This window comes from Phacochoerus africanus, chromosome 1 (assembly GCF_016906955.1).
Source record: "Phacochoerus africanus isolate WHEZ1 chromosome 1, ROS_Pafr_v1, whole genome shotgun sequence".
NCBI lineage: Eukaryota > Metazoa > Chordata > Mammalia > Artiodactyla > Suidae > Phacochoerus > Phacochoerus africanus.
Window position 1 is genome coordinate 272,590,750 of NC_062544.1, and position 24,583 is coordinate 272,615,332.

General features: G+C 41.6%; 1 protein-coding gene and 1 non-coding gene across 3 annotated transcripts in view; one reads left to right on the forward strand and one right to left on the reverse strand.

The window, feature by feature from the left end:
* Positions 1-8,270: 8,270 nt before the first annotated feature.
* On the reverse strand, positions 8,271-8,396 carry LOC125114339 (small nucleolar RNA SNORD22). The gene has a single exon (XR_007131762.1). It is a non-coding gene; the product is annotated as a small nucleolar RNA SNORD22 (small nucleolar RNA).
* Positions 8,397-13,085: 4,689 nt separating this feature from the next.
* Positions 13,086-24,583, forward strand: part of MAP3K7CL (MAP3K7 C-terminal like) — a 47,882-nt gene continuing 36,384 nt past the window's right edge. Inside the window, exons 1-3 of one of the 2 annotated variants that reach the window (XM_047756325.1) lie at positions 13,086-13,341; positions 13,876-13,929; positions 15,395-15,503. In XM_047756325.1, coding sequence (XP_047612281.1) covers positions 13,894-13,929; positions 15,395-15,503 — 145 coding nt within the window. In that variant the 5' untranslated portion in view covers positions 13,086-13,341; positions 13,876-13,893. The remainder of the gene's footprint in view (positions 13,342-13,875; positions 13,930-15,394; positions 15,504-24,583) is intronic. The other variant, XM_047756332.1, reaches the window with a different exon arrangement.

Below are 24,583 nucleotides of genomic sequence, written 5' to 3' on the forward strand. Positions count from 1 at the left end.
GCCACAGCTTTTAAAATCCCTTTTATTTTCTGGAGCCACTCAGCTCTGGCCTGAAGAGAAGAGGCCCCTACACAAACCAACAGTCTGTGGGGAACGACAAGCAGGTGTGTTCCACAAACGTGCCTTTTAGGAGTTCCTGTCATGGCTTAGTGGTAATAAACCCACTAGTATCCATGAGGATGCGGATTCAATTCCTGACCTTGCTCATTAGGTTAAGGATTTGGCCTTGTCTCTGTGGTGTAGGTTACAGACTTAGCTTGGATCCCAAGTTGCTGTGGCTGTGGTATAGGCCGGCAGCTGCAGCTCTGATTCAACCCCTAGCCTGGGAACTTCCATATGCTGCAGGTGCAGCCCTGAAAAAAAAAAAAAGAAGACAAAAAAAAAGCAAAAACAAAACTAAACCCCAAAAAACAAAAACATGACGTTTAGGGCAAGGGTGTGAAGTAAGTCAGATAGAGAAAGACAAATATCACATGATATCACTTATAGGTGGACTCTAAAAAACATGATACAAATGAACTTATTTACAAAATGGAAACAGACTCACAGACTTCAAAAAAAAATTTACGGTTTCCCAAGGGGAAAGGCTGGGTGAGGGATAAATTAGGAGTTTGAGATTAACATATATACACTACCATATATAAAATAGATAATCAGTGAGAATCTACTGTATAGCACAGGGAATGCTACTCTGTGATATTCCGTAATAACCTATGTGGGAAAAGAATCTGAGAAAGAATGGATATTATATATATATATCTGAATCACTACACATAAAACAAACATAACATTGTAAATCAACTATACATCAATAAAAAGTAAAAATTAAAAACAAAGGACAAAACAAAACAAACAAGCAAATATCTTAACTTGAATCCAAGTCTGACAATAGACAAAATTCCAGCAAACTCAGCTGATATCTCTTAATTTTCTCCTGGCATCCTTGGCTTCTATGGGTGTTTTCCCCACTAGATACTGTATCCCAGCTTCAATTTAGTCCAGGAAATATTTATTGAGCTCCTACTATGGACCAGGCAGTGTGCATGTGTCTTTCCTCTGTTAGTCTTGAAACAGGAAGGGAGGATGCCCAGGCACAACAATTAAAAGAATGACATAGGTGACAATGTCGAGGATACAGTAAAAACTGATTAGAATCTACTAGACCCAAGTTGGCGGAAGGTTAGACTTCCAATAAATTTTAATCCTCATTATATGCTCACTGTAATACATTAGCTAAATGACACACCCACAGGCTGTGGGCGACAGGTCCAAAAGGCCAAAAAATGGGTGGTGGCCCAATTCCTAGAAATCCCCGCCCTTTCCCCAAAATAGTTGGAATAATGCTCCCACTCATTAGCCTATGAAATTACTCAGCCCATAGAAACAAACCACCCCATATTACTGGGCAGCTCTCCCTTTTGAGATGGACCACATTCTGCCTATAGAATATGTATATCTCTAAATAAACTTGCTTTCACTTTACAAAGGCTTGATCTTTTTTTTTTTTTTTTTTTTTTGCCCAGGGCTGTGTAGGGGGTGGAGGATGCACCTACAGCATACGGAAGTTCCCAGGATAGCAGTCTTATCAGAGCTTTTAGCTGCTGGCCTACACCATAGCCACAGGAACACCAGTTCTGAGCTGCGGCTGTGACCTACATATGCCACATCTTTCTGCAACATTGTATCCTTAACCCACTGAGTGAGACCAGAGATTGAACATGGATACTAGCTGGGTTTGTTACTGCTGAGCCACAGTGGGAACTCCCTACTAAGGCTTGCTCTTGAGTTCTTTCTTGCACAAAGCCAAGGACACTCGTTTGGCAGCCTGTCCCATGGACTTGCCCGAGAGGATGGGCTGTGACCATCCTCTCATGCCCCATTTTCGTGCAACAGTTTAATGGGGAAAGGGGTCAGCTGGTAAGGAGACGGAAGCAATGCTACGTCACTAACCGCTTTGCATGCAAATGAAAAAAGGGCCTTGGGAGCACTGAGGGTGGCATGATGACATAGAGTAGGTGACAGCAGAGATGGCCTCGATCTGCAAAGGCACAATGTCGACACCATGTTATCTTCTAGGCAAGAGTGAGTCAACAGATGGATCTTTTGACATTTTAATTTATATCTAAGTTTTCCTTGCACTTCCTTTGAAGAACCAAATGGTCCTGCAAGATTTGTTATAAAAACCCTCACAAGGCTCAGGCCTCCCTGTTCCAATCCTTCCATGTTTGAGGTAGTCATTCTCTAGAGGCTTATGTTGGTCTTTGCCTCCCATATTTTTCTTTCTTTCTTTCTTTCTTTCTGTCTTTCTTTCTTTCTTTCTTTCTTTCTTTCTTTATTTCTTTCTTTCTTTCTTTCTTTCTTTCTTTCTTTCTTTCTTTCTTTCTTCCTTCCTCCTTCCTTCCTTCCTTCCTTCCTTCATTCCTTCCTTTCTTCTTTCTTTCTTTCTTATTTTTTTTTATTTTTTTAAGGCCCCACCCACAGCATATGGAGGTTCCCAAAGCTAGGGGTCAAATCAGAGCTAGAGCTGCCAGCCACAGCCACTTGGGATCTGAGCCAAGTCCTCAAGCTATACCACAGCTCATGGCAGTGCTGGATACCCGACCCACTGAGTGAGGCTAGGGATTGAACCCACATCCTCATGGATGCTGGTCAGATTTGTTTCCACTGAACTACGACAGGAAGTCCTTTGCCTCCCACTTCTACAAGATGTGTCTGCCTTACAGTTTCTAGCTTTTAAAATCCAGGCCATTGTTTGTTGTCTTCCCATCACGAGGATGAGGATTTAGCCCTTTTCTCCCCACATCCCACATCCCAACACCATCTCTCTCTCTCACACACACATATGCACACACATACACCTTTCCTAAACCATCTCCTTTCCACAGTGTCTTTTTAATAAGATCAATATTCAGTATTCACATTATTAAGGTCATGTAAATGCTACTCAAAGCTGAGGCGAATAGTCAACCACCGTTACTTTGACTTGACTGCAGACTGCCCTTGGACTCCTTTTGTTTGTTTGCTTTTTCATTTCCTATATTTGTCACTAATTCAACCCTAGAAGTCTTTGCCTTTCTGCAAGTCTTCTAAATCTCTTTTCATATCCACAGTACCCATCAAGTAATCCTACCATTTCCTGCTCCTAAGGAGCTATTCCTGTGGCTTTTGGACCTGCTTCTGTGGAGGCTAGAGCTGGGCTGCCCTCTACTTCTGCCACACAGGGTCACCCTAATTTTTCACTGTCATCCTAAAGTGTTATTTTAACCTCTCTCGCATTGGATTTTCTGTCCCATATTCCAGTCTTCCTCTTTCTTGGTTTACCATAGTAACTTTCTCAGAAAAAGTGCACAGGATGTAAATTTTTTTTTTTAAGACTTTGGAAGGCAACTATGCTCACCACCATACCACCAACACTGCTAATTTTTTTTTTTTTAAAGACTTTGATCCTCAGTTATAATTGGTAGTTGGGTCAGGTATGGAATTCTTGGTTGGAAATAATTTTTTCCTTTAGAATATTGTAAACTAATTTCATTTCCTTACAGTCTCTGATGTTACTTTTGAGACCTCCAAAAACCTTTTAAACTAATGATTCTTTTTTTTTTTTCTCCTTTTATGGAAAGTGTAAGCTGTTTGATTCTCAGCTCTCCCTGGCCTGCTAATCATCTCTTACCACCCTCCTACTCACAGAATTTCCTTCCTATTGTCTTCTTTCCCATTCTCCACATCCTTGTGGATTTATGCCTAAAAGTAAAACTAAACCAATAAAGAAACAAAAAATACAGCAGAACTTTACTATCACTTTAGTAGGGTCTTAGAAATAGAAAATGTGGAAGCTGCCATTTTTTTTTCTTTCTTTTTAGGGCTGCACCCATGGCATATGGACGTTCCCAGGCTAGAGGTCGAATGGGAGCTATTGCTGCTGGCCTATGCTACAGCCACAGCAACTTGGAATCCGAGCCACATCTGCAACCTACACCACAGCTCAGGGCAACAAGGATCCTTAACCCCCTGACTGAGGCCAGGGATCAAACCTGCATCTTCATGGTCAGGTTCATTACCACTGCGCCACCACGGGAATGACTTTGTTTGTTTGTTTGTTTTTAGTGAGGTAAATAAGTGTTTATTTAAAGAGAGAAAAGATAGGTGTGGAGAAAGCAGAGGTAGGGTTTGTGAAAAGAGAAGAGAGAGAGAAGATAGGTATGGAAAAAGCTCAGGCACAGGCAGGCTGGGGGGTGGGGGGGTGAGGGGGTGGAGAGGGAGAGAGAAGGATAGAGACAGACAGAAAGAGAAAGAAAGGAAGAGAATGAAGCTTCCATCTTTATCTGGAAGTTTCTTTAGGTTTTCCCAAATCTGAATGTTATGAATCCTTGCCCTCACAGAGTCCCAGTTTGCTTTCAAATGTATTATTTGCATGATATTCCTGTACTCCTGTATAAAGTAAGTTAAAAGAGAAGATGGCAATGCTGGTTCAGGTGTAAATTTTAGCACAATTCTCCTTCATTTTTGTTCTTCAGTCCAAAGGTTTAACTCTTTCCCTGGCTCTCAGTTTCCTCAAGAAGGAGTTGGATTTGGTCCATTTTGCTTTAAGACGCCATGTTTCTCTGATCACTAATTACACAGATACCATGTTAATTCCTTATACAAGGAATAACTCACGGTTTTATTCACTGGATAAGGTGATCAGATTTGTATTTACTGGTATTAAATTATTATTATTATTTTTTTTTGTCTTTTGTCGTTTTTTAGGGCCGCACCCATAGCATACGGAGGTTCCCAGGCTAGGGGGTCTCATTGGAGCTACAGCTGCTGGCCTACCCCACAGCCACAGCAATGCAGGATCCGAGGTATGTCTGCAACGTATACCACAGTTCATGGCAATGCTGGATCCTTAACCCACTGAGCAAGGCCAGGAATAGAACCCGAGTCCTCACGGATACTAGTCAGGTACATTAACTGCTGAGCCATGACAAGAACTCCAAGAAATAGTTTTTTGAAACTCTCAATCTGGTGATAGGAATAGGCATCTCTTACAAAGGCAATTTTTTTATTTTATTTTATTTTTTTGTCCTTTGTCTTTTTTTTGTTGTTGTTGTTGTTGCTATTTCTTGGGCCGCTCCCTCGGCATATGGAGGTTCCCAGGCTAGGGGTTGAATCGGAGCTGCAGCCACCGGCCTATGCCAGAGCCACAGCAACGCGGGATCTGAGCCACGTCTGCGACCTACACCACAGCTCACGGCAACGCCGGATCCTTAACCCGCTGAGCAAGGGCAGGGATCGAACCCGCAACCTCATGGTTCCTAGTCGGATTCGTTAACCACTGCACCACGACGGGAACTCCACAAAGGTAATTTTAGCCACAGGCCTTAAACCAGATCTTGGTTTATAGATGATTTGGCCAACAAACTGGCTCCATATCTTCATTAGCTCTGGAAATTTGGACGAATTGCTAAAACTTCTTGAGTCTCAGTTTCTTTTTCCATAAAGCAGAAATGACAGTAGCTATCTTAAAGCGTGTTTTCAACATTAAGTGGCATTATAAGTATGGAAAGAACCTAGCTAAGTGTCTGGGACATTGAAACACTCAACTTATGAATATATTAGCATAAATATTTTAAGTGACTTTTTCTTTTTCTCCCCCCCCCCTTTTTTGTATTTTTAGGGCTGTACCTGAGGCATATGGAAGTTCCCAGGCTAGGGGTTTGAAATGGATATGTAGCAGCCAGGCTACACCACAGCCACAGCAACACACCAGATCTGAGCTGAGTCTGCAAAACACATCTTAGCTTACTGCAATGCTGGATCCTTAACCACTGAGCAAGGCCAAGGATCGAACCTCCTCATGTGTACAAGTTGGGTTCATTACTGTTACTGCTGAGCCACAATGGGAACTTCTGGTCTTTTTTTCTTTCTTCTTTCTTTCTTTCTTTCTTTCTTTCTTTCTTTCTTTCTTTCTTTCTTTCTTTCTTTCTTCCTTCCTTCCTTCCTTCCTTCCTTCCTTCCTTCCTTCCTTCCTTCCTTCCTTCCTTTCTTTCTTTTTTTCTTTCTTTCTTTCTGTATACTTTATTTTTCATATTCTTATTTATTTATTTATTTTTAAGGCTGTACCCATGGCATATGGAGGTTCCCAGCCTTGGGCTCTGCGACCTATACCACAGCTCACGGCAAGATCCTTAACCTACTGAGTGAGGCCAGGGATTGAACCTGCATCCTATGAGTACTTGTGGGTTTGTTAAAAACCGAGCCACAATGGGAGCTCATGAGTACTTGTGGGTTTGTTAAAACCGAGCCACAATGGGAGCTCCTAAAACTTCTTTTTTTTCATTCTCTTCATTCACATGGGGATTTGCCTGGCATTTGATCCTCTTTTGCATTAGAAAGCTTTCAGAGTAAAGGTATACACTAAAAGGGGCAGGAGAAATCCACCATACTTAATGGATGATACAGCTCAGCGTTTGGGATTTTTAGAAATAGTTCAATGAGTTTCCTTAATAATATTAGTACAGATATGAACTTAAATATGAAGCTCACTTGAGAAATGTCTGAAAGGCAGTCGAGATACATCTCTTTAAGACTTTCAACTTTGACAGGTGTGTGTTCTTGGTCTAAAACGGTGCAAAAGAAAGAGTTATGGCTAGAAAAAAAAAGAGACCAATGTTTACAGACACCAGGTGCTCAGCTCTTCAAATGCGTGCCTGTTGTATGAAGGCCAAGGTTGTCATGGGTACCACTCTGATATGAAAATCAAAGCAGGTCAACATCTCACAAAGAGCCAGGCATCATGCCCATGTCAGGTGGGGAGGAAGAACCCAGTGAATCAGTGCTCAAGAAGGAGTCATGCTGGAGCTGTGTGTGCTTGCTAATTTTCCAGGAAGCATTTTGTTTTGGAGCTTCCATCTTTTCTTTGTCATCTTTCACTCTGTTACCCTGACAGGCAGGTTTGGGGAGGAATGGCAGCATCACTGTGTGTAAGGACTGCAAAGAGCCTTCTCTGGGACCATGGAAAATCTTAGCTGAGGCATGACCGGGGCCAGGCACAGAGGAAGAGACCACTTAGAAGAGCACCAGCGTGGGACCTGCTCACGGCTTTCCCACCGTTTCACTTGCACGCAGGTGAACCAAGAAGATGTACAGCTTTATTGTGGTTCCTATCACAAGAAGTTTGCCTTCCATCCATTACATCCAGCAAATCTGCTAAACCCTTGTAGTTGCTTATTTAAATATATATTCTCTTGGGTTTTTTTTTTTTTTTTTCACTTGTGTTTTTTTTTTTCAAACAGATGTATCAGTGAGTGTTCTATAGCTGTTAAGAAAGAACTCTGGGGCCTTCTGTATCATTGACTGAAGGAAACTCTGACCTGTAATAATTATTTGTATGGATGGAGTTGGAAGGGATGAATAGAAGAAAGGAAGCTGAGAGTGGCAGAAAAAATAAGTTATTTTTCCCCAAGGAGGAGACTCTGCTCCTGCCATTGTCAGGGAGCTATGTCTTGGTTGACCACTGGTCCTTTAGGTTGTGGTAAGGTGAGGTATGGGTGGGTAAGCTCTGGCCCGTGGACTGAATTCAGGCTGCTCTCTGTTTTTGTAAATAAAGTTTTATTGGAACCCAGACATGTCCATTTCTTTCCTGTTTTTGTAGATAAAGTTGGAGCCCATCCATTCAAATACATCTTGTCAGTGGCTGCTTTCATGCTACAATGGCAGAGGTGAGTAGTTGTAACAGTGAGCTTACTAGCGAATCTAGCGTAAAACATTTATTTTCTGGAATTCCCGTTGTGGCTCAGTAGGTTAAAAACACTTCATAGTGTCTGTGAGGATGTAGGTTTGATTTCTGGCCTTGCTCAGTGGGTTAAGGATCCGGTATTGCCACAAGCTGCGGCATAGGTCAAAGATGAGGCTTAGATCTGGTGTTGCTACGTCTTTAGTGTAGGCCCTGCAGGTGCAGTTCCAATTATTCTTCTAGGTGGGGAACTTCCATGTGCTATAGGTGCTGGTATGAAAAGAAAAGAAAAGGGAAAAAAAAAAAAAAGAACAAACATTTATTATCTGGTCTTTTACAGGAAAAAAATGCTGACTTGTGGTTATAAGGGAAGACATTATTTCACTACCATGAAATTTTTTTTTTTGAAGATTGCAGGCTGCTTGTGTCACAGATCAGTGGAGCACTAAATTTATTTTTTAATCTTAAACTTATTTATTTTTTATTTTTTTATTTTTAAAAATTTTTATGAGTAATTTATTCACCCTTTTCCCAAGTTTAGAAATTCTTATGATTCCCTCAGACACTTCCTTCTGGAACAAGCTTTCCTCTTCGCCCCCAGCCTTCCCCAGTGGGTTCACCTTTACAGGCTCTGAGACTAGGACAGGAGTTAAGACATGAGAATGTTTCTTCATAGGGGGTATTTTTAATTTATTCTCTTTGATCACTCCTGTAGTATGTGGACGCTACCAGGTCAAGGATGGAACCTGCCCAGTTGTGCTCTCCTACGCTTCGGCAGCTGCTGGGCCATGAGGGAGATTCCTGGAGAACTAACTTTAAAGTGTTGATGAAAATCTCTTTTAAACCATTTTCTAAATCCTGCACATAAACATTAGCATGTCTTATTGATTGATTGATTGTCTTTTTAGGGCCGCACCAAAGGCATATGGAAGTTCACAGGCTAGGGGTCTAATCTGAGCTGTAACTGCTGACCTATGCCACAGCCAGAGCAACGTGGGATCCAAGCCACATCTGTGACCTACACCACAGTTCATGGCAATGCCAAATCCTTAACCCACTGAGCGAGGCCAGGGATCAAACCTGAGTCTCATGGATCCCAGTCTGGTACGTTACCGCTGAGCCACAAGGGGGACCCCAGCATTTCTTCTCTAAATTTATAAAATCCCTGACCATCCCAGACTTTCTGAGTCAAAGTCGTGGCAGAGCCAGTGAACAGGGACCTTAAAAGGTATGAACCCCTAATGAAGCAAATTTGGGAAATGCTAGTTTGGCACGTACCGAGTCTTTGCCAAATGCTTATTGAATTGTATTGAGAAAGAGAACGCATTAATTGTAATATCACTCTGGACCATGAGCTGCTGTGCATATTTATAGACTGCAATTCAGAAACAAGTCAAGGGTTCATTATTTGAAAAGCTTTTTGAATTCTATTAAAAATAACTTTCCATGTAAGTCAAAATTCATTTACTGCTGAAAAGGAGAAAATAAAAATTCTGCATATTACTTCTACCCAGAGATATACAGCTAATATGTTAATATTTTGATGTACACACACTCTCCTTTCTGGATTGAATTAGTATAATTCTATTGAATTCTTAAAATACCACATAGTTATTTTGGGTTATAGTTATGGGAAGGGATTTCACTTGGGTTTCAGATTTGTTACTCTCTTGGAAGTGTTCAGATAAAGGGCCAAGAAATATATCTTTGCTCCCACGGGAACAGAAAAACTGGTGAATATCAATTATATAAAGCCTTAGATTTATATGATCGGGCTTGGAGAGAGCACCTTTAGACTTTTTAGATATACGTTGGTTGTTGTTGTTTTTTACTTATTGTCATCAGATAATCCTTTAATGAAATCTTTTGTATTTCTTTACCAACTGGGCATCACCACACCACTGTCGATGTTACAAGGCTATAGCCCTTGGTATTGTAGCCCACACAATGGGCAGTCCGCAGCATTGCTTTAAAGATGCTGGTGAATTTTCTGGATAAAGATCTATGCTGCATCTGTCAGGTGTTTTTGACAATACCACAAGAGGCAATCTTTCCATTGTGTTTCATGTGCTTAATTTTTCTATCTTTGGGTGGTTCACCCAGATGACCAGGGCAGAGGACGAAGGTGCTACATCATTCTGGATCTTTCTGTTCTATAGGGTAAACTTCACTGGAATCCAGATGCTTCTAGTCACTAATTCCTTTGGCAATGTCCCTGTTACCACCAGGTTTTCTAAAGGCATAGCCAGGAGCTGATTTGGGAGCCAGTGCAGAACTAGTAGACACTTCGCCATTAGCACACTCAAGATCCACAATTATTTTTAAGAAAAAAATGGTATTTTATTTTATTATTTTTGAAATGATTTTTATTTTTTTCCATTATAGCTGGTTTACAGTGATCTGTCAATTTTTCTACTGTTCAACAAAGTTTTTCTCACATTATCCTCCATCATGCTCCATCACAAGTGACTAGATATAGTTCCCAGTGTTATACAGCAGGTTAAGATCCACAGCTTTGATTTTCTTGGCATTGAACTGAGTTGTCAGGATACAGATGGCTGGTGTCAGATGAACCTGGATGTTAGACCATGAAGAAATGATTTTTTCTTTGTATCTTTCAAGCCATTCATTGGGAGTCAAATACTGTTGTTGTTGTTTTTAAGAGTCAGATTTTTTTTTTAGGGCCCCACCTTCGGCATATGGAAGTTCCCAGGCTGGGGGTCAAACCGAGGCTGCAGCTGCTGGCCTACACTACAGCCACAGCAACACTGGAACCTTAACTCACTGAACAAGGGCAGGGATCAAACCTGCATCCTCATGGATACAAGTCGGATTCGTTTCTGCTGCGCCAGAACGGGAACTTCCCAAGAGTCAGATATTGGGGTTTTTTTTTGTTTTATTTTTCCTTTTAGGTCTGCACCCATGGCATATGGCCAGGGATTAAACCTGCATCCTCATGGATACCAGTCAGATTCGTTTCCGCTGAGCCACGATGGAACTCCTCAGAGTCAGATGTTGTTAATGAGACAACTCAATTTGACCTTTCACGCAGAGTGCATTCTGGTATAGTGGAAGCGGCAGGAACTAAAAATTAAAAAATGTGAATCTATCTGGGTCATTATTCCAAAGTGATCTTTTATCCTTGAGCCTGTTATTTAAATTGTCTAAGTCTCAGTTTGCTCATCTGTTAGGGATAAAATTATTGACCATGATCATTTCATAGGATTATCAGGAAGATGAAGATGAGGTCGCGGATGAGACTCTTTTGATAAATGTTAATGCAATATGTAAGATGGTATTATTAACCATAAAATAACATCAAAACTGTAATAATTCCTGGAAAGATTTGCAGTTAGAAATGCAAATAGTTCTGCATGTGAATGCTTTTAATCATGTGAATCTGTGCTCCTCATTGCTATGGATCGCATAACAAATGAGCCTTTTATTCACAAGCTCAAGGAAACCTAAGTCCTTTTACTAATTTATTTAACATTTTTAAATAGTTTGAGATTTATAGGGAAAAAATGAGTGAAAGTCACGGAGTTCTCATCCTCTCCCCACACTTCTCCTCTCCTAATTTCCCCAGTTATTAATCTTTCATTAGTGTGGTACATTTGCTACAATTGATGAATAAATATAGATACATTATTATTAACTAAAGCCCATAGTTTATAACTCTTGGTATTGTACATTTTATGGGTTTTGACAGATGCATAATGACATGTTTCCACCGTTACAGTGTCATACATAATAGTTGCCCTTAAAGTCCCGACTCCCCACCTTCACCCTTCTCTCCCTCTGCCAGAAGCCCCGACAACCGCTGATCTTTTTAGTGTCTCCATAATGTGCTTTTCCATAATGTCATGTAGTTGGAATCATACAGTCCATAGCCTTTTCAGATTGGCTTTTTTTTTTTTCTCTCTTAATAATACACACGTTTCCTCCATGTCTTTTTGTGGCTTGGTAGCTCATTTCTTTTTATCACTAAATAGTAATTCATTGGATGTATCACAGTTCGTTATCCACTCAGCTGTGGAAGCACATCTTGTTTGCCTCCAAGTTTTGGCAATTATGAATAAAGCTGTTCTAAACATCTGTGTATAAGTTTTTGTGCGGACATAAGTTTTCAGTTCCTTTGGGTAAATAGCAAGCAGTGATTCCTGGATCATATAGTAAGAATATATTTTGTCTTATAGGAAACTGCCAAACTGTCTTCCAAAGTAGCTGCCCCCTTTTCCATCCTCATCAGTATTTGGTGTTGTCAGTGTTTTGGATTTCGGCCATTCTAATAGGTGTGTAGTGATAAGTCATTGCTTTAATTTGCAATTTCCTAATGACATATGGTGTCCATGTCTTTTCATATGATTATTTGTCCTCTGTATATCTTCTTTTATGAGATGTCTGTTCAGATCTTTTGCCCATTTTAAAATTGGGTTGTTTTCCTATTGTTGAGTTTCAAGAGTTCTTTTTATATTTTGGATACCAGTCCTTTATCTGGTAGGTATTTTGCAAAGACTTTTGCCCCCGTCTGCCCATTCTCTTAATACTTGTTTATCTTGAATTATTTATCCTCAACATCATCATCCAACTATTTTATTTCTTTATTTCTTTATTTTTTGGTCTTTTTGCCTTTTCTAGGGCTGCTCCCACAGCATATGGAGGTTCCCAGGCTAGAGGTCTAATCGGAGCTGCAGCCACCGGCCTACGCCAGAACCACAGCAACACGGGATCTGAGCCGTGTCTGCAACCTACACCACAGCTCAGGGCAACGCCGGATCGTTAACCCACTGAGCAAGGGCAGGGATGGAACCCACAACCTCATGGCTCCTAGTCGGGTTCGTTAGCCACTGCGCCACGACGGGAACTCCCCATCCAACTATTTTAAGGTACTACTGACCTTCAGGGTGATAGCTATTAAAAAATTTGAAGAGTTCTAAGTCCCTTCCCAGTCACCATTGAGTCGTTCTGCAGTCAGTTGCATTCGTAGATGGAATCAGGTCATCAAGCCCAACAGCAGCTCAACCTCAGCTCTCACGTTCCTAAGCGGCATCACCGCTGCTATCATCTCAGAGTTGGCTGTGGCCGTCCAAGTTGGCTGGGTCCCGGGAGCTGATTGGAGCGGCCGACATTTTTGCTGACTGGAGTCATTCTATCTTTGCCAGTTTGCTGGAATAGACACAGACACCGATTGGGTCACACTGAAGACATTCCTGTCTTGTGAAGCAAGTCTGTTTGTATTTTAGGTTTGCCAGGACTAATGAATTAAAACATTTGGACTCTCCACAACTTGCTGTTTATCAATGCCTCTGACAGGAGGAGGGTTTTCTTTTGCTCTTGCTTTTTCTAGAAGCATGACAACATCCTGGCTGTTGGAGAGGCAAGGAAAGGAGAGAGGGGTAGTGGAGGAAGCGGAACAGGGAGGCCCCGTGGGACGCTGGGGTCTGGGGGACAGCAGGTAGCAGTGAGCCGCCCTCCCAGCTGTCACTGCCCCTCAGATTGTCACTGTCTGCTATGCAGCAGGTGCAGCCTGCTCTGCTACTAGGTCTTTATTCCACAAAGGCAACGACCGGCCAAGGCAGTGGCTGGCCCTGGATTACACAAGTGCAGACACTCAACTAAGTGAGGTAAGGCAACAGGTGTGAAAACCCAACTAAATGCTCAGAGCACCAGCAACTTAACCAAAGCTCTGCTACTGCCGAGAGGAGGAATCAGTGGCCCATTTCCCCAGGCGGTGTGATGAAAAGGCAAGTTGGTTCAGGGGCTCTTGTGGTTGACACCGTGTGGAACTCCAAATCCACCCAACTTTGCCGCCGCCATCCTTGGGGAAGCAGCAGACAGATGTTCTCTGTTGTGTGGAGGGGAGGGACTCTAGCTAGCTGCCTTTCTCAGTTCCATTTCCCCTGGCTGGAAACCCTATCAGAGATCTATTTACAAAATCCTGGAGGCAAATTTCCACCTCTCGGGGTTTATTTCTTGGTGCAGGAAACTGTTGGGAGATTTAGTCAAAAGAGGAGTGAAGCTTTTCATCCTCGGTTGTTATGATGAAATGATTTGGTGATGGTACAGGGCGTAATAATAAGACTTCTTTTGGCTACAACTTTAAGGGGATTTTTATTGTTTGTTTTGTTAAATTTGAGACAGTCTGTTCTATTCCCTAGGAACAGGTGGCTAACGAGATGGTTGATTCTAAGCAGACGAGACTACACAGAAATGTATGTCAGAGCTAAGATAAAACAAATTTTAAGTCAAGTAACAGTGATTTTCTATTACCCTTTTCTTGAGTCGAATGTTTCATGTTAATCCTTTCTTTCTAACTTAGAATGACATGACTGGGAGTGCTTTATGGTTCATTGCTACTTGTAATGTTAAATGAATGGGCTGAGTATGATTCTAACTGGGTGATAAACAGTTACCGGTGTTTCTCCAAAGCATACTAGGTGTTTAATATAAACCTATTCTCTTTTCATATACTGGGTAAGATGGTTCCATTTGTATGAATGTCTAAATATAAGTATATATATATATATTTATATATACACGCATTCGCTTTGGCTCTATAAATAATTGTAATAACAAAATTCGGTATTCTAGACACTATTTATAGATTGAGAAAAGCTATGGGAAAGAATCAAAAACCTTGCTCTGAGAAAATGACCTGCTAAAGCAGTTCCCAGAATCTTGCTAAGAATGGTTAAAGAGATGATTTATATTTTGCCATTTTTAGAGACATTTTCCTTAAAATATCATTCAGCGTTTTTGGTTTACTGTCTCCACAAGAAGGAAAGTAGAGGGTTTAGTGGGAGCTTGACTGAAAATAGAAAAGTTAAATATATGCATTTAAATGACAAAGATACTGTGTATTTGTAATAACATCTTTTCCTAGTCCTACTGAACGAAAATTATCAAGTATCTTGGTTAAAATGTATTTGGGTTGAATTCTCTTATTATAACAAAGAAATATTCATGTATTTTCACTCACCCCAACCCATCTTATCTGTATCATGTTTTTCCGTTAATTCTATCTTAGTTTATTAATTAAATGGCTATTTACCAGGTGGGGTAGAACATCAATAGGATGTTTTAGGATTTGTGTTTTGTTGTATCATACACTGTGCACAACCTTAGAAATGTTTGATAGATTTACAGGTAGTTAATCAGATATTTAAAGCACCTACTATTCATAATGTAACTGTGGGATATTTTAAAGGAGTCTTTGGTATTCTTGAAATAATTCCATGATGCTCATTTGTTACCACTCCTAGATCAATAATTCAGTTCCAATTTAGGCTTTCGTGTGTGAAAAGTTGTCTGATGCCTTATTAAGACTTCTTTATCCCCCTCAATTAAAAATAAAACACTATATAAGACCTTGAAAGGCCAGGCTTGGACTGGTCAGTGTGGAGGGATACTAAAAAAGCGAGGTGGGTGGAGATTTTGCTCCACCTTGTCTATTTCATTCTAGATGTATTTTCAAAGTGAATTTTTTTTTTTTGGTAAGCCAGAAAAAGAATTTTAAATGGGGGAAGGTGTAGGGGAAGAAAGCTAGGGGCTGAGAGTATCATTAAGATAAGAAAGAAATCAGGGTTTACTAACTTTCCCCTCTAATTTCCAAAGGTCTCTGAGTAGTGAAGGGACAATGTTGGGTAAAATGACAATGGCTCTTTCTTGTTTCTACAGCTGGAAGACCCAGGGGAAGGCCAAGGCTCAGGTGCCCACATGATCAGCACAGCCAGGGTACCTGCAGATAAGCCAGTACGCATTGCCTTCAGCCTCGATAATGCCCCAGGTATGCTCCACTCTGTGGGAAACGGCCCCCCTCTCCCCCACCCCCCACCACCTGCTGCCTTCTTACCATCATCTTTTCTTGTTCCACCAAGGGCATTTAGAAATGCATGCCTGGCATGACCCAGTGATGGGGAATGTGATTTTTCATCATGCATTGTTGCAGTGTGGCTTCCAGAAATGCCTCTGATGCTCTTTCCATCTCCAAACCTTTGGTTGTGTGAGCACCTTTCTCCTTCTTTCTTACTTTTTCCATTTTAGCTTTAATTTATTATAAAACTTATGAAGCTATAACCATTTCTAACAAGAGCAAATTATGTCCTTAGTAAAACTGCATGAGGAGGGAATTCCCACTGAGGATCATTGGAAATGAACCCAACTAGTATCCATGAGGGTATGGGTTCCATCCCTGGCCCTGCTCAGTGGGTTAAAGGATACAGCCTTGCTGTGAGCTGTCGTATAGGTCGCAGATGTGGCTCGGATCTGGTATTGCTGTGGCTGTGGTGTAGGCTGGCAACTAGAGCTCCTATTCAACCCCTAGCCTGGGAACTGCCCTATGCCGAGGGTATAGCCCTAAAAAGCAGACAACAAAAACAAGAACAAACACTGCACGAGGAAATGCTTCTTAAGAGCTGGCACTGCGTCAGGTAATATAAAAATATCACTGTTCTGGTTCTAGCAGCATTTCCTGAAGCCCAAGTTCTACAATGTGGTTTCTCACGGGTGCTCCCACACTTCCAGCTAAATTATCAGACTTCAGTGGGAGGGATGAATGGGACAGGTGAGGTGGACCCTTTTGAAATAGTGAGATCTGAGGTGAGGCTGCCATACGTAGAGCCCTTTGTCATGGCTTCCCTCCGTGGTCTCTTAACACACTTAAGATGTGCAGAAGGGAAGGCTACTATCTCTTTCACTGATGTCAGCTTTGGCTCTTAGTCTAGTGTCATCTGTTAAAAATCACATAATTATAGGCTCAAACAACATTACCATTTAAACCTTGGCTCTTCTGAGGATCAATTTTTTCCTCCTCTTTCTCCCCCCTTTCCTCCCGCCCTCTCTTCTTTCCTTCCTTCCTATGTTCCTGCAGGAAAGAATGCTTTAAAAGGTAGTGATTGAAAAGGGACAGGTTCCTCCTTAAAATAATACAAAGTAAGGATGTCAGGCTCTGTGAAGTCTGATGCGTCACAGCCCATTCAGACTTGACCACACCAAATCGTTATTGTGGTAGCACCTCTACCTTGGGGTTTCTGGATTGTACAGCCCCTAGGGGAGGATTGGTTCTAGAGCAGGAAGGAGTGAAGCCTTGATTCTTCACCATCTATTCTTCCAACACATCCTGTGGCCACTGTTATGCTATATTCCTACTCAGGATTGCCTTGAAAGACAATGGTGAAGGGAAATCCTCCCAACAGGCAAACAAATCCATCCCAAGTTAAAAATGACAGCAACCATTAATTGTGTTTGTCTTTGCTTTAGACCTTCATTTATATTCTATCTGATCTTTCAATTAACCATGCAGTGTAGGCATTAGCAGTCCCAATTTGCAGAGACAGAAATCAAAGTCCAGAGACTGCACTGTTAGTAACAGTTATGATTTAAACTCAGGTCCCAGAGTTCCCTGGCTCAGTGATAACGAACCTGACTAGTATCCATGAGGACGCAGATTTGATCCCTGGCCTTGCTCAGTGGGTTAAGGATCCGGCATTGCCATGAGCTGTGGTGTAGTTCACAGATGTGGCTCCAATCTGGCGTTGCTGTGGCTGTGGTGTAGGCTGGCAGCTGCAGCTCCAGTTCAACTCCTAGCCTGGGAATTTCCATATGGTTCTGGTGCAGCCCTAAAAAGACAAAAATAAATACATAAAATAAAAAAAAATAAAAAATCAACTCAGGTCCCTAGAATGGACTGTGTGAACTCTCCATTATCCCCTGCTACATCTTTTAGAAAAAACAAACAAAAACAACTGTGTGCAGAAGAGTATGTAAGACTTTCCTGTAGTTTATGTTCAATTTATCTGTAAACTTACAACTGCTCTAAAATATAGTCAATAATTAAAAAACAAAATGAAACAAAAAGCCAAAAATAAAACCTTCTTCTGTTTGTACACACTTCATAAATGTAAGCTTTTGAGGAATAACCAGTGCTTGAGTGGCCAGTTTTCAATACTGACACCTGTAAACCCCAAACCCAGGGAGGAAGATGTAACATTTTATTCCTTGTGTTTGTGTCCTACATGACCAGAACAAGTCCTGTCACAATCAACGTTGTTACAAAGAAAATTTAGTCTATAAAGCTTGTTTATGCCAAACAATATTATTGTATCATAACTGGGCAAGACAAATAAATGCATTGTTCCCTCATCTTCAACTTAACAGAATTTACCAGAAACAAGTCATGGAGAGGTAGATCTTGTTCTTTGGGCTTCACGAATAGACTCTTCTTTGAAGTACAAGATGTACAACTTGTAATTATTTTGCTACCATCCTTTGCATGCTCTGGGTCCCTGACTGGGAACTCCTGTGCATTTTTCATCATTCGATTTAGATTGATTTGTTCCAGTCTCTTTCAAATGTTCCAAGGATGCTCACTTCTGAAATTCAAGTTTTTTGATATAAATTTTGGTAGTTTCCAATAACGTTTATCATTTAGGTCAAGTAATTCCTGTCTTCTAGTTCTACGAAAAGATGCTGAGGACGCCTTAGGAAGAACTTTCCAAAATTAATTTTTTAAAAAATGATCAGTGGTGTCCCCATATCTCTAGAAAGGGCACCTCACTAGAAAATCCAAGGTAGGACCTGGGGTTGTGCGTTGCTCAACCTTTCTTAAAATAATCACCTTAGAGCCCTCATGGAAAATAAATGTTCCATGGTCCTACTCCTACTGCAGCAGCTCAGACTGAAACCAGCAATCTGTATTTTCCCACGCACCTGAGGTTACAAGAGCACGGAAAGATGCTCGGCAGATGTTTAGGGACCCTCCCTCTGAATTCTTGAATAAGGAGTGTGTGGAGTGTCACTCCAAGCAACACTTGCCATCACACACATTGTGCATGCCTTTTGAATTCCAGTGCATGTGGCCTACAGACCACACATAGGGAGAAAAACAGAGGAAAGCATTCTAGACTTCCATAATACATGGGAAAACCCAGGTCAGGTTTTAAGGCATAATTCCATAGTATTGAATTTATTGTTGAGGGATCAGCAGAGTCCATGAGAAAAGGTGATATTTTTGCCTGTTGGTGTTGACTTAGTTATTTCTTATGAGCCTAGTACAGTGCTTCTTCCTCCAAATATGTTAGGGCCATTTTTGTTTTGTTTCATTTTGGGGCCTACTTTTCTGAGATGGTTTGCTGTAGAGGTTAAGGGCATAGGGCTTTGGAATCAGTGAGTTGTGGTTTCTAGACCCATTTCCCTCAATGTTTTTATGATCTTAGGGAAGACACTCAACTGTGTTGAACTTCAGTTTCCCTTAAGATGTGTGTATAGTAATAATTCAGAGAGCTGTAAGAATTAAATAACACTGTATGGGTAAAGTACTTAGCACTTGACACAAATTAGGGGCCCACTAGCCCCTGTGTTTATGAAGATCGATGCTGACATATTAAGGAAAGTATAAACTATGAGGCAGCTTCACACCTACATCTCATACCTTTACCTCATGTCAAGGCAGGGTTTATGGTATAACTAAGCCACAATTATTTAGGGACTAGTTATTTGAAGGCAGGGAGGGTACAGAATGTAGTGTAGGAAAGGTGCCATTCCTGGATACCAGGAGATAAAAAAAGGAAGCTACACATATTTTTTCCCTGTATTTGTTATTTCTGTAGTTATTTGCTGGGTCGGTCGGTATGTATGGGAGAGAGGGAGGGAGGGAGGGAGGGAGGGAGGAGGGAGGAGGAAGGAAGGAAACAGAAAGAAGGAGGGAGGGAGGAGGGGAGGAGGGAGAGAGAGAGGGAGGGAGGGAGGGAGAGCGGGAGGGAGAGAGGAAGGAAGAAAGAAAGAAAGGAGGGAGGGGAGGGAGGGAGGGAGGGAGGAGGGGGGAGGGAGGGAGGGAGTGGAGGGAGGGCGGGGGAGAGGAGGGAGGGAGAGAGAGAGAGAGAGAGGAGGGAGGGAGGGAGGGAGGGAGGGAGGGAGGGAGGGAGGGAGGGAGGGAGGGAGGGCGGAGGGAGGAGGGAGGGCGGGAGGGAGAGGAGGACGGCAAAAGAAGAGGGATGAGTGGAGGGAGGCGACGAGAGTAAGGGAAGTGGAAGGACAGGAAGGAAGGGAAGGAAGGAAGGAAGTCCTGAAGTATCCGTCCTTCATTCCTTCCTTCCCTTCCTTCCATTCCCTTCCTTACTTTATTTCCGTTGCTTGTATTTATTTCTTTCTTTCATCTTTCCTTCGCTTATTACTTTTTTAGGGCTACACCCACAGCATATGGAAGTTCCCAGGGTAGGGGTCAAATCAGAGCTGCCGCTGCCGGCCACAGCCACAGCAATGCCAGATCCAAGCCACATCTGTGACCTACACCACAGTTCACGGCAACGCTGGATCCCAAACCCACTGATTGAGGCCAGGGATCACACCTGCACCCCCATGGATCCTAGTCAGGTTTGTTGCTTCTGAGCCATGATAGGGACCCCCTGAAAGCTACGTATCTTTGAACAATTCTTCCTTTTTCCTTCATTCAGAAAGTATGAGCAAAACCTAAGCATCAGGAAGAGCATAATTTGTTCAGAAATGCTAAAACTCGCTTCATTTGGAACAGAGCCCTGAATTGTGGAAGAGCAACCTGCCATTTTCTGAGCCCTGCTTTGAGTCAGGCTCTGTGCCGGAGTCTTATGCAGGATGTCTGCTTACATAGCAGTGGACTAGTGTTACCAAGTCAGTCTTAAAATGTCAGTGACAGAGTGGATTTGATCAGAAGCAACAGAGTGTCAAAATTTCCTGATGATGAAAATGGTGAGTGTTCAGCTGCAGTAGTCTGGAATGTGGGGAGAGGAGAGAACGGAAGAGGCTTTTTTATCATGATACATAGACAAAGTGATGAAAGCCTGAATTACAGAATGGAATGGGATGACTGGATTCAGAGTACATTTTGAGGAAAGGTTGAAGGGGCTTGGTAACAGACTGCCCTGCATTGGGGAATCGATAACTGTCTTTTTGGGGACTTGAATATCTTACAAGTCTCCCAAAAGACCATGGATCTCCAGGGGTTTAACTAAAGGAAACAAGTTTTTAGGAGGGAAAAAGTCCTTTAAAATACAATCATCATTTCTAGCCTATCGTTAGAGCCCTTCATTAAATAACACTATTGCTAACTGTAACTCCCACAGACTGCAACACTTGTCTTTTTTTTTTTTTTCTTTTTTAGGGCCACACCCATGGCACATGGAGATTCTCAGACTTGGGGTAGAATCGGGGCTGTAGTTGCCAGCCTATGCAACAGCCACAGCAATGTCAGATCCGAGCCACATCTGTGACCTACACCACAGCTCACGGTAATGCCAGATCCTTAACCCACTGAGAAAGGCCAGGGATGAACCTGCGTCCTCATGGATGCTAGTCAGATTCATTTCCACTGAGCCACAGTGGGAACTCCTGCAATACTGTCTTTAATAAATTAATGCTATGATTGGTATTACTTCTAAACTGGGAATTCCAGAGAGTTTGACTTTCGCAATTGGGACTTTTCATGGAATTAGTTTTCCCAATAGCAAATAGGCAGAAGAGAAACAAGAATCCCACCTCTTGGGTTTATTAAAGAATCACTAGCCCTTCTCTAATTAAAGGAATCTAGAGTTGGACAGACATGAGGATTTTATGTTAATTACTTAAGAATTTTCCTTTATCTTCAGTGGAGCCAAAATCTGGCACACTCTCTTAGAAAGAGTCAAGGATATTGGTAATCAGTCAGAGCTAGTTGCTTTCAACATTTTGTTTTAGAAAATTCTTTCCAGCAGGAATTCCTATTGTGGCTCAGCAGGTTAAGGACTGGTCATTGTCTCTGTGAGGATGTGGGTTTGATCCTGGCCTTCCTCAGTGGATTAAGGGTCTGGCTTTTCGACCAGCTGCAGCATAGGTTGCAGATGTGGCTTGGATCTGGTATGGCTGTGGCTATGGCTGTGGCTGCAGCTACAGCTCCAGTTTTACTTCCAGCCCAAGAATATCCGTATGCTGTAGGTGCAGGTGTAAAAAGAAGCAAAAAAAAAAAAAATTCTTTCAAGCTACTTGAATTTTTCATATCTGGACATGAATTAATTATAAGCCATTTAATTAAAAAAATCCAAGGCCCGCTCTTTTGGTGTCTCTTTTAAGTAATATTATTTTGTCTTCACATACTCGGGCATTTTTTTTGTGGCAGTGAGAATTATGTGGACTAGCTGAAATAGCTATCTTAGAATTTAAATGGGTATTGTGTGCATGTGCAAAGCTGGCTCTCAGCAGAATTGGGAGGCAGCTGAAATGCCTTCTGTCATGGTCCTCGCCATTCAGCTTTTTCAATCTTTGGTACCTTTTGCTGTTATTTCTCTCTTCCTCCCCAGGTCCCCAAAGTTTCTATACTCTCGTCTCATCACACTCTCAATCCTTGTTTTCAGGAAAGACTGGAAAACCTCATTCAGACTAAGCAATATGGAATATCAAAGGTTTACCTTTCTATCTCTCTTGGGGTAGTTTTTTTTTTTTCTTTTTCTTTTCTTTTTTTTTTTTTTTTTTTGCATATCCACAGAGGAATCAGTACGAAGTCTAGGATAAAATTCCCACTTTACTGATTCTGCCAGCCAACCTGATAGGAATGGCATTTGGGAAAATTGGCTGGGTGAACCTCTTTGTCTTTTCTTTTTTTTTCCTGTTTTTTTGGTCTTTTTGCCATTTCTTGGGCCGCTCCCGCAGCACATGGAGGTTCCTAGGCTAGGGGTTGAGTCAGAGCTGTAGCCACTGGCCTACGCCAGAGCCATAACAACGCAGGATCCGAGTCGTGTCTGCGACCTACACCACAGCTCACGGCAACGCCGGATCCTTAACCCACTGAGCAAGGCCAGGGATCAAACATGTGTCCTCATGGTTCCTAGTCGGATTCGTTAACCACTGCGCCACGACGGGAACTCCTGGGTGCGCCTCTTTGAATGCTCCCAAGTTCTATTCTGTCCCAACTCTGATCCCACCTTTAAAGCTGCCTCAGCGTGCAGTGACATCAATCAGTTGAAAACCTTTCAAGGCTGCAATGGCAGTGGTGGCAGGGTACTCCTCTATTTACATCCTCGGCAGAGCACAGAAAAGAACCTTCGTTGAAACTTAATTATCAAATACTATAAAATCAAGACTACAATATCTATAACCCCCCTGAATTGATTATTCTGATATCTGGTGAAGAGTCTTTGAGATACAACTGGATGTATTGGTTGGACTCTGTTGTGTAAGGCTCTAAAGAAAGGTGAGAAAGGAAATGAATGCTTATGGAGCTCCTGGGTGCTCTTGCTTGAACCATCTCATCAATTTAGCACAGGTGATAACTCTGCAGGAAGTGTTATTATATCCATTTTACAGATGTGGAAGTGTTGGCTAAGGTTAAGTAACTTGCCTCTGATCAAGCAGTTAATAAATAATGGGGAGGGATTCAAAGCCGGGGTCTTGGGGTTGTTTTTACTTTATTACTCATCAAGAGGTAGGATCCTTGTAAAAAGAGAAAAGCATGAATGTTTCTGTCAGCAAATGGCTCCCTCAATAGTCATGGGAAATGATGGAAGAACGTTAGTTCTGATATGTTTTTATAGAGTAGGAAAAAAAAAAGGGAAATGTAAATTTTATTTAGTGGTGTGCTGAGAAATAAATATATTTCCAATGGGTTCTTCTTGAAGCAGATGTTTCTGGGTGGATGAGTAGGTTTTTTAAGCTAAATGAGTCAAAATATACTTACAAAAGGATAAATCAATAAGGTTCAGAAAATGATAGCTGCAGTAATAGTGAGTAGATGAGTGTTTCTAAGGAACATAAAAGCTTCTTTAAACTGAGTCAAGTCTCTTTGTGCAGAGAACTATCATTCAGTCTATTTGATGTATGATCTTGTTTGCCTCATAGTTTTAGGTACTGGTTAAAGTAGCATGGTGATTTTTATTAATTATAAGGAATTGACAATCACTAGATATCATACCAAAACTCAACCTTTATCCATATTCACAGTTACAGTTTTAATTTTATGGGCCCTGAAAATCCAATGTGTATGAAAGGCATCACATTTCTAATATTTAACAAGCAGGAAGCAAAGTTTAAAAAAGCTTTTGATATATCTCAAAATGATGTGATGCTCTAACAAGAAACAAGGTATCTAGAAATTTTAAAAATAGTTTTTTGATGTATTTGTAATAGGAGTTAGCAGCCTCACGTCACTTACTTTATTTCTAAAAACAAAATGTGAACTTGAGTTAAAATGAAAATACTCAGAGACCTTTCAGGCATAAATTAAAAAAATTTTTAACAGTATTTTATATAGAAAGTGTTTGCTTAGATAGGGATAGTAAAAAAGAAGTCCTTTTAAAATTCAGGATTTAGGGAGTTCCTATTGTGGCACAGAGGAAATGAATCTGACTAGTATCCATGAGGATGCAGCTTTGGTTCCTGGCCTCACTCAGTGGGTCTGGGATCCAGCATTGCCATGAGCTGTGGTAGGTAGCAGACGTGGCTCGGATGCTGCATTGCTGTGGCTGTGGTGTTGGACAGCAGCTGTAGCTCTGATTCAACCCCTAGCCTAAGAACTTCCATTTGCTGAAAGTGTGGCCCTAAAAAGCAAAAAAAAAAAAAAAAAAATTCAGATTTAGATGAAGAGAGGGGAGTTCCTGTTCTGGCTCCGAGGTGACATATCTAACTAGTATATGTGAGGACTTGGATTTGCTCCCTGGCCTTGCTCAGTGGGTTAAGGATCTGGCATTGCTGTGAGCTGTGGTGTAGGTCACAGATGTAGCTTAGATCCCCAGTGGCTGTGGCTGTGACTGTGGTGTAGGGTGGCAGTTGGGGCTCTGAATTGACCCCTAGCCTGGGAGCTTCCATATGCTTGCAGGTGTGGCCCTACAAAGACTGAAAGACAGAAAAAAAAAAAAAAGAAAAAGAAAT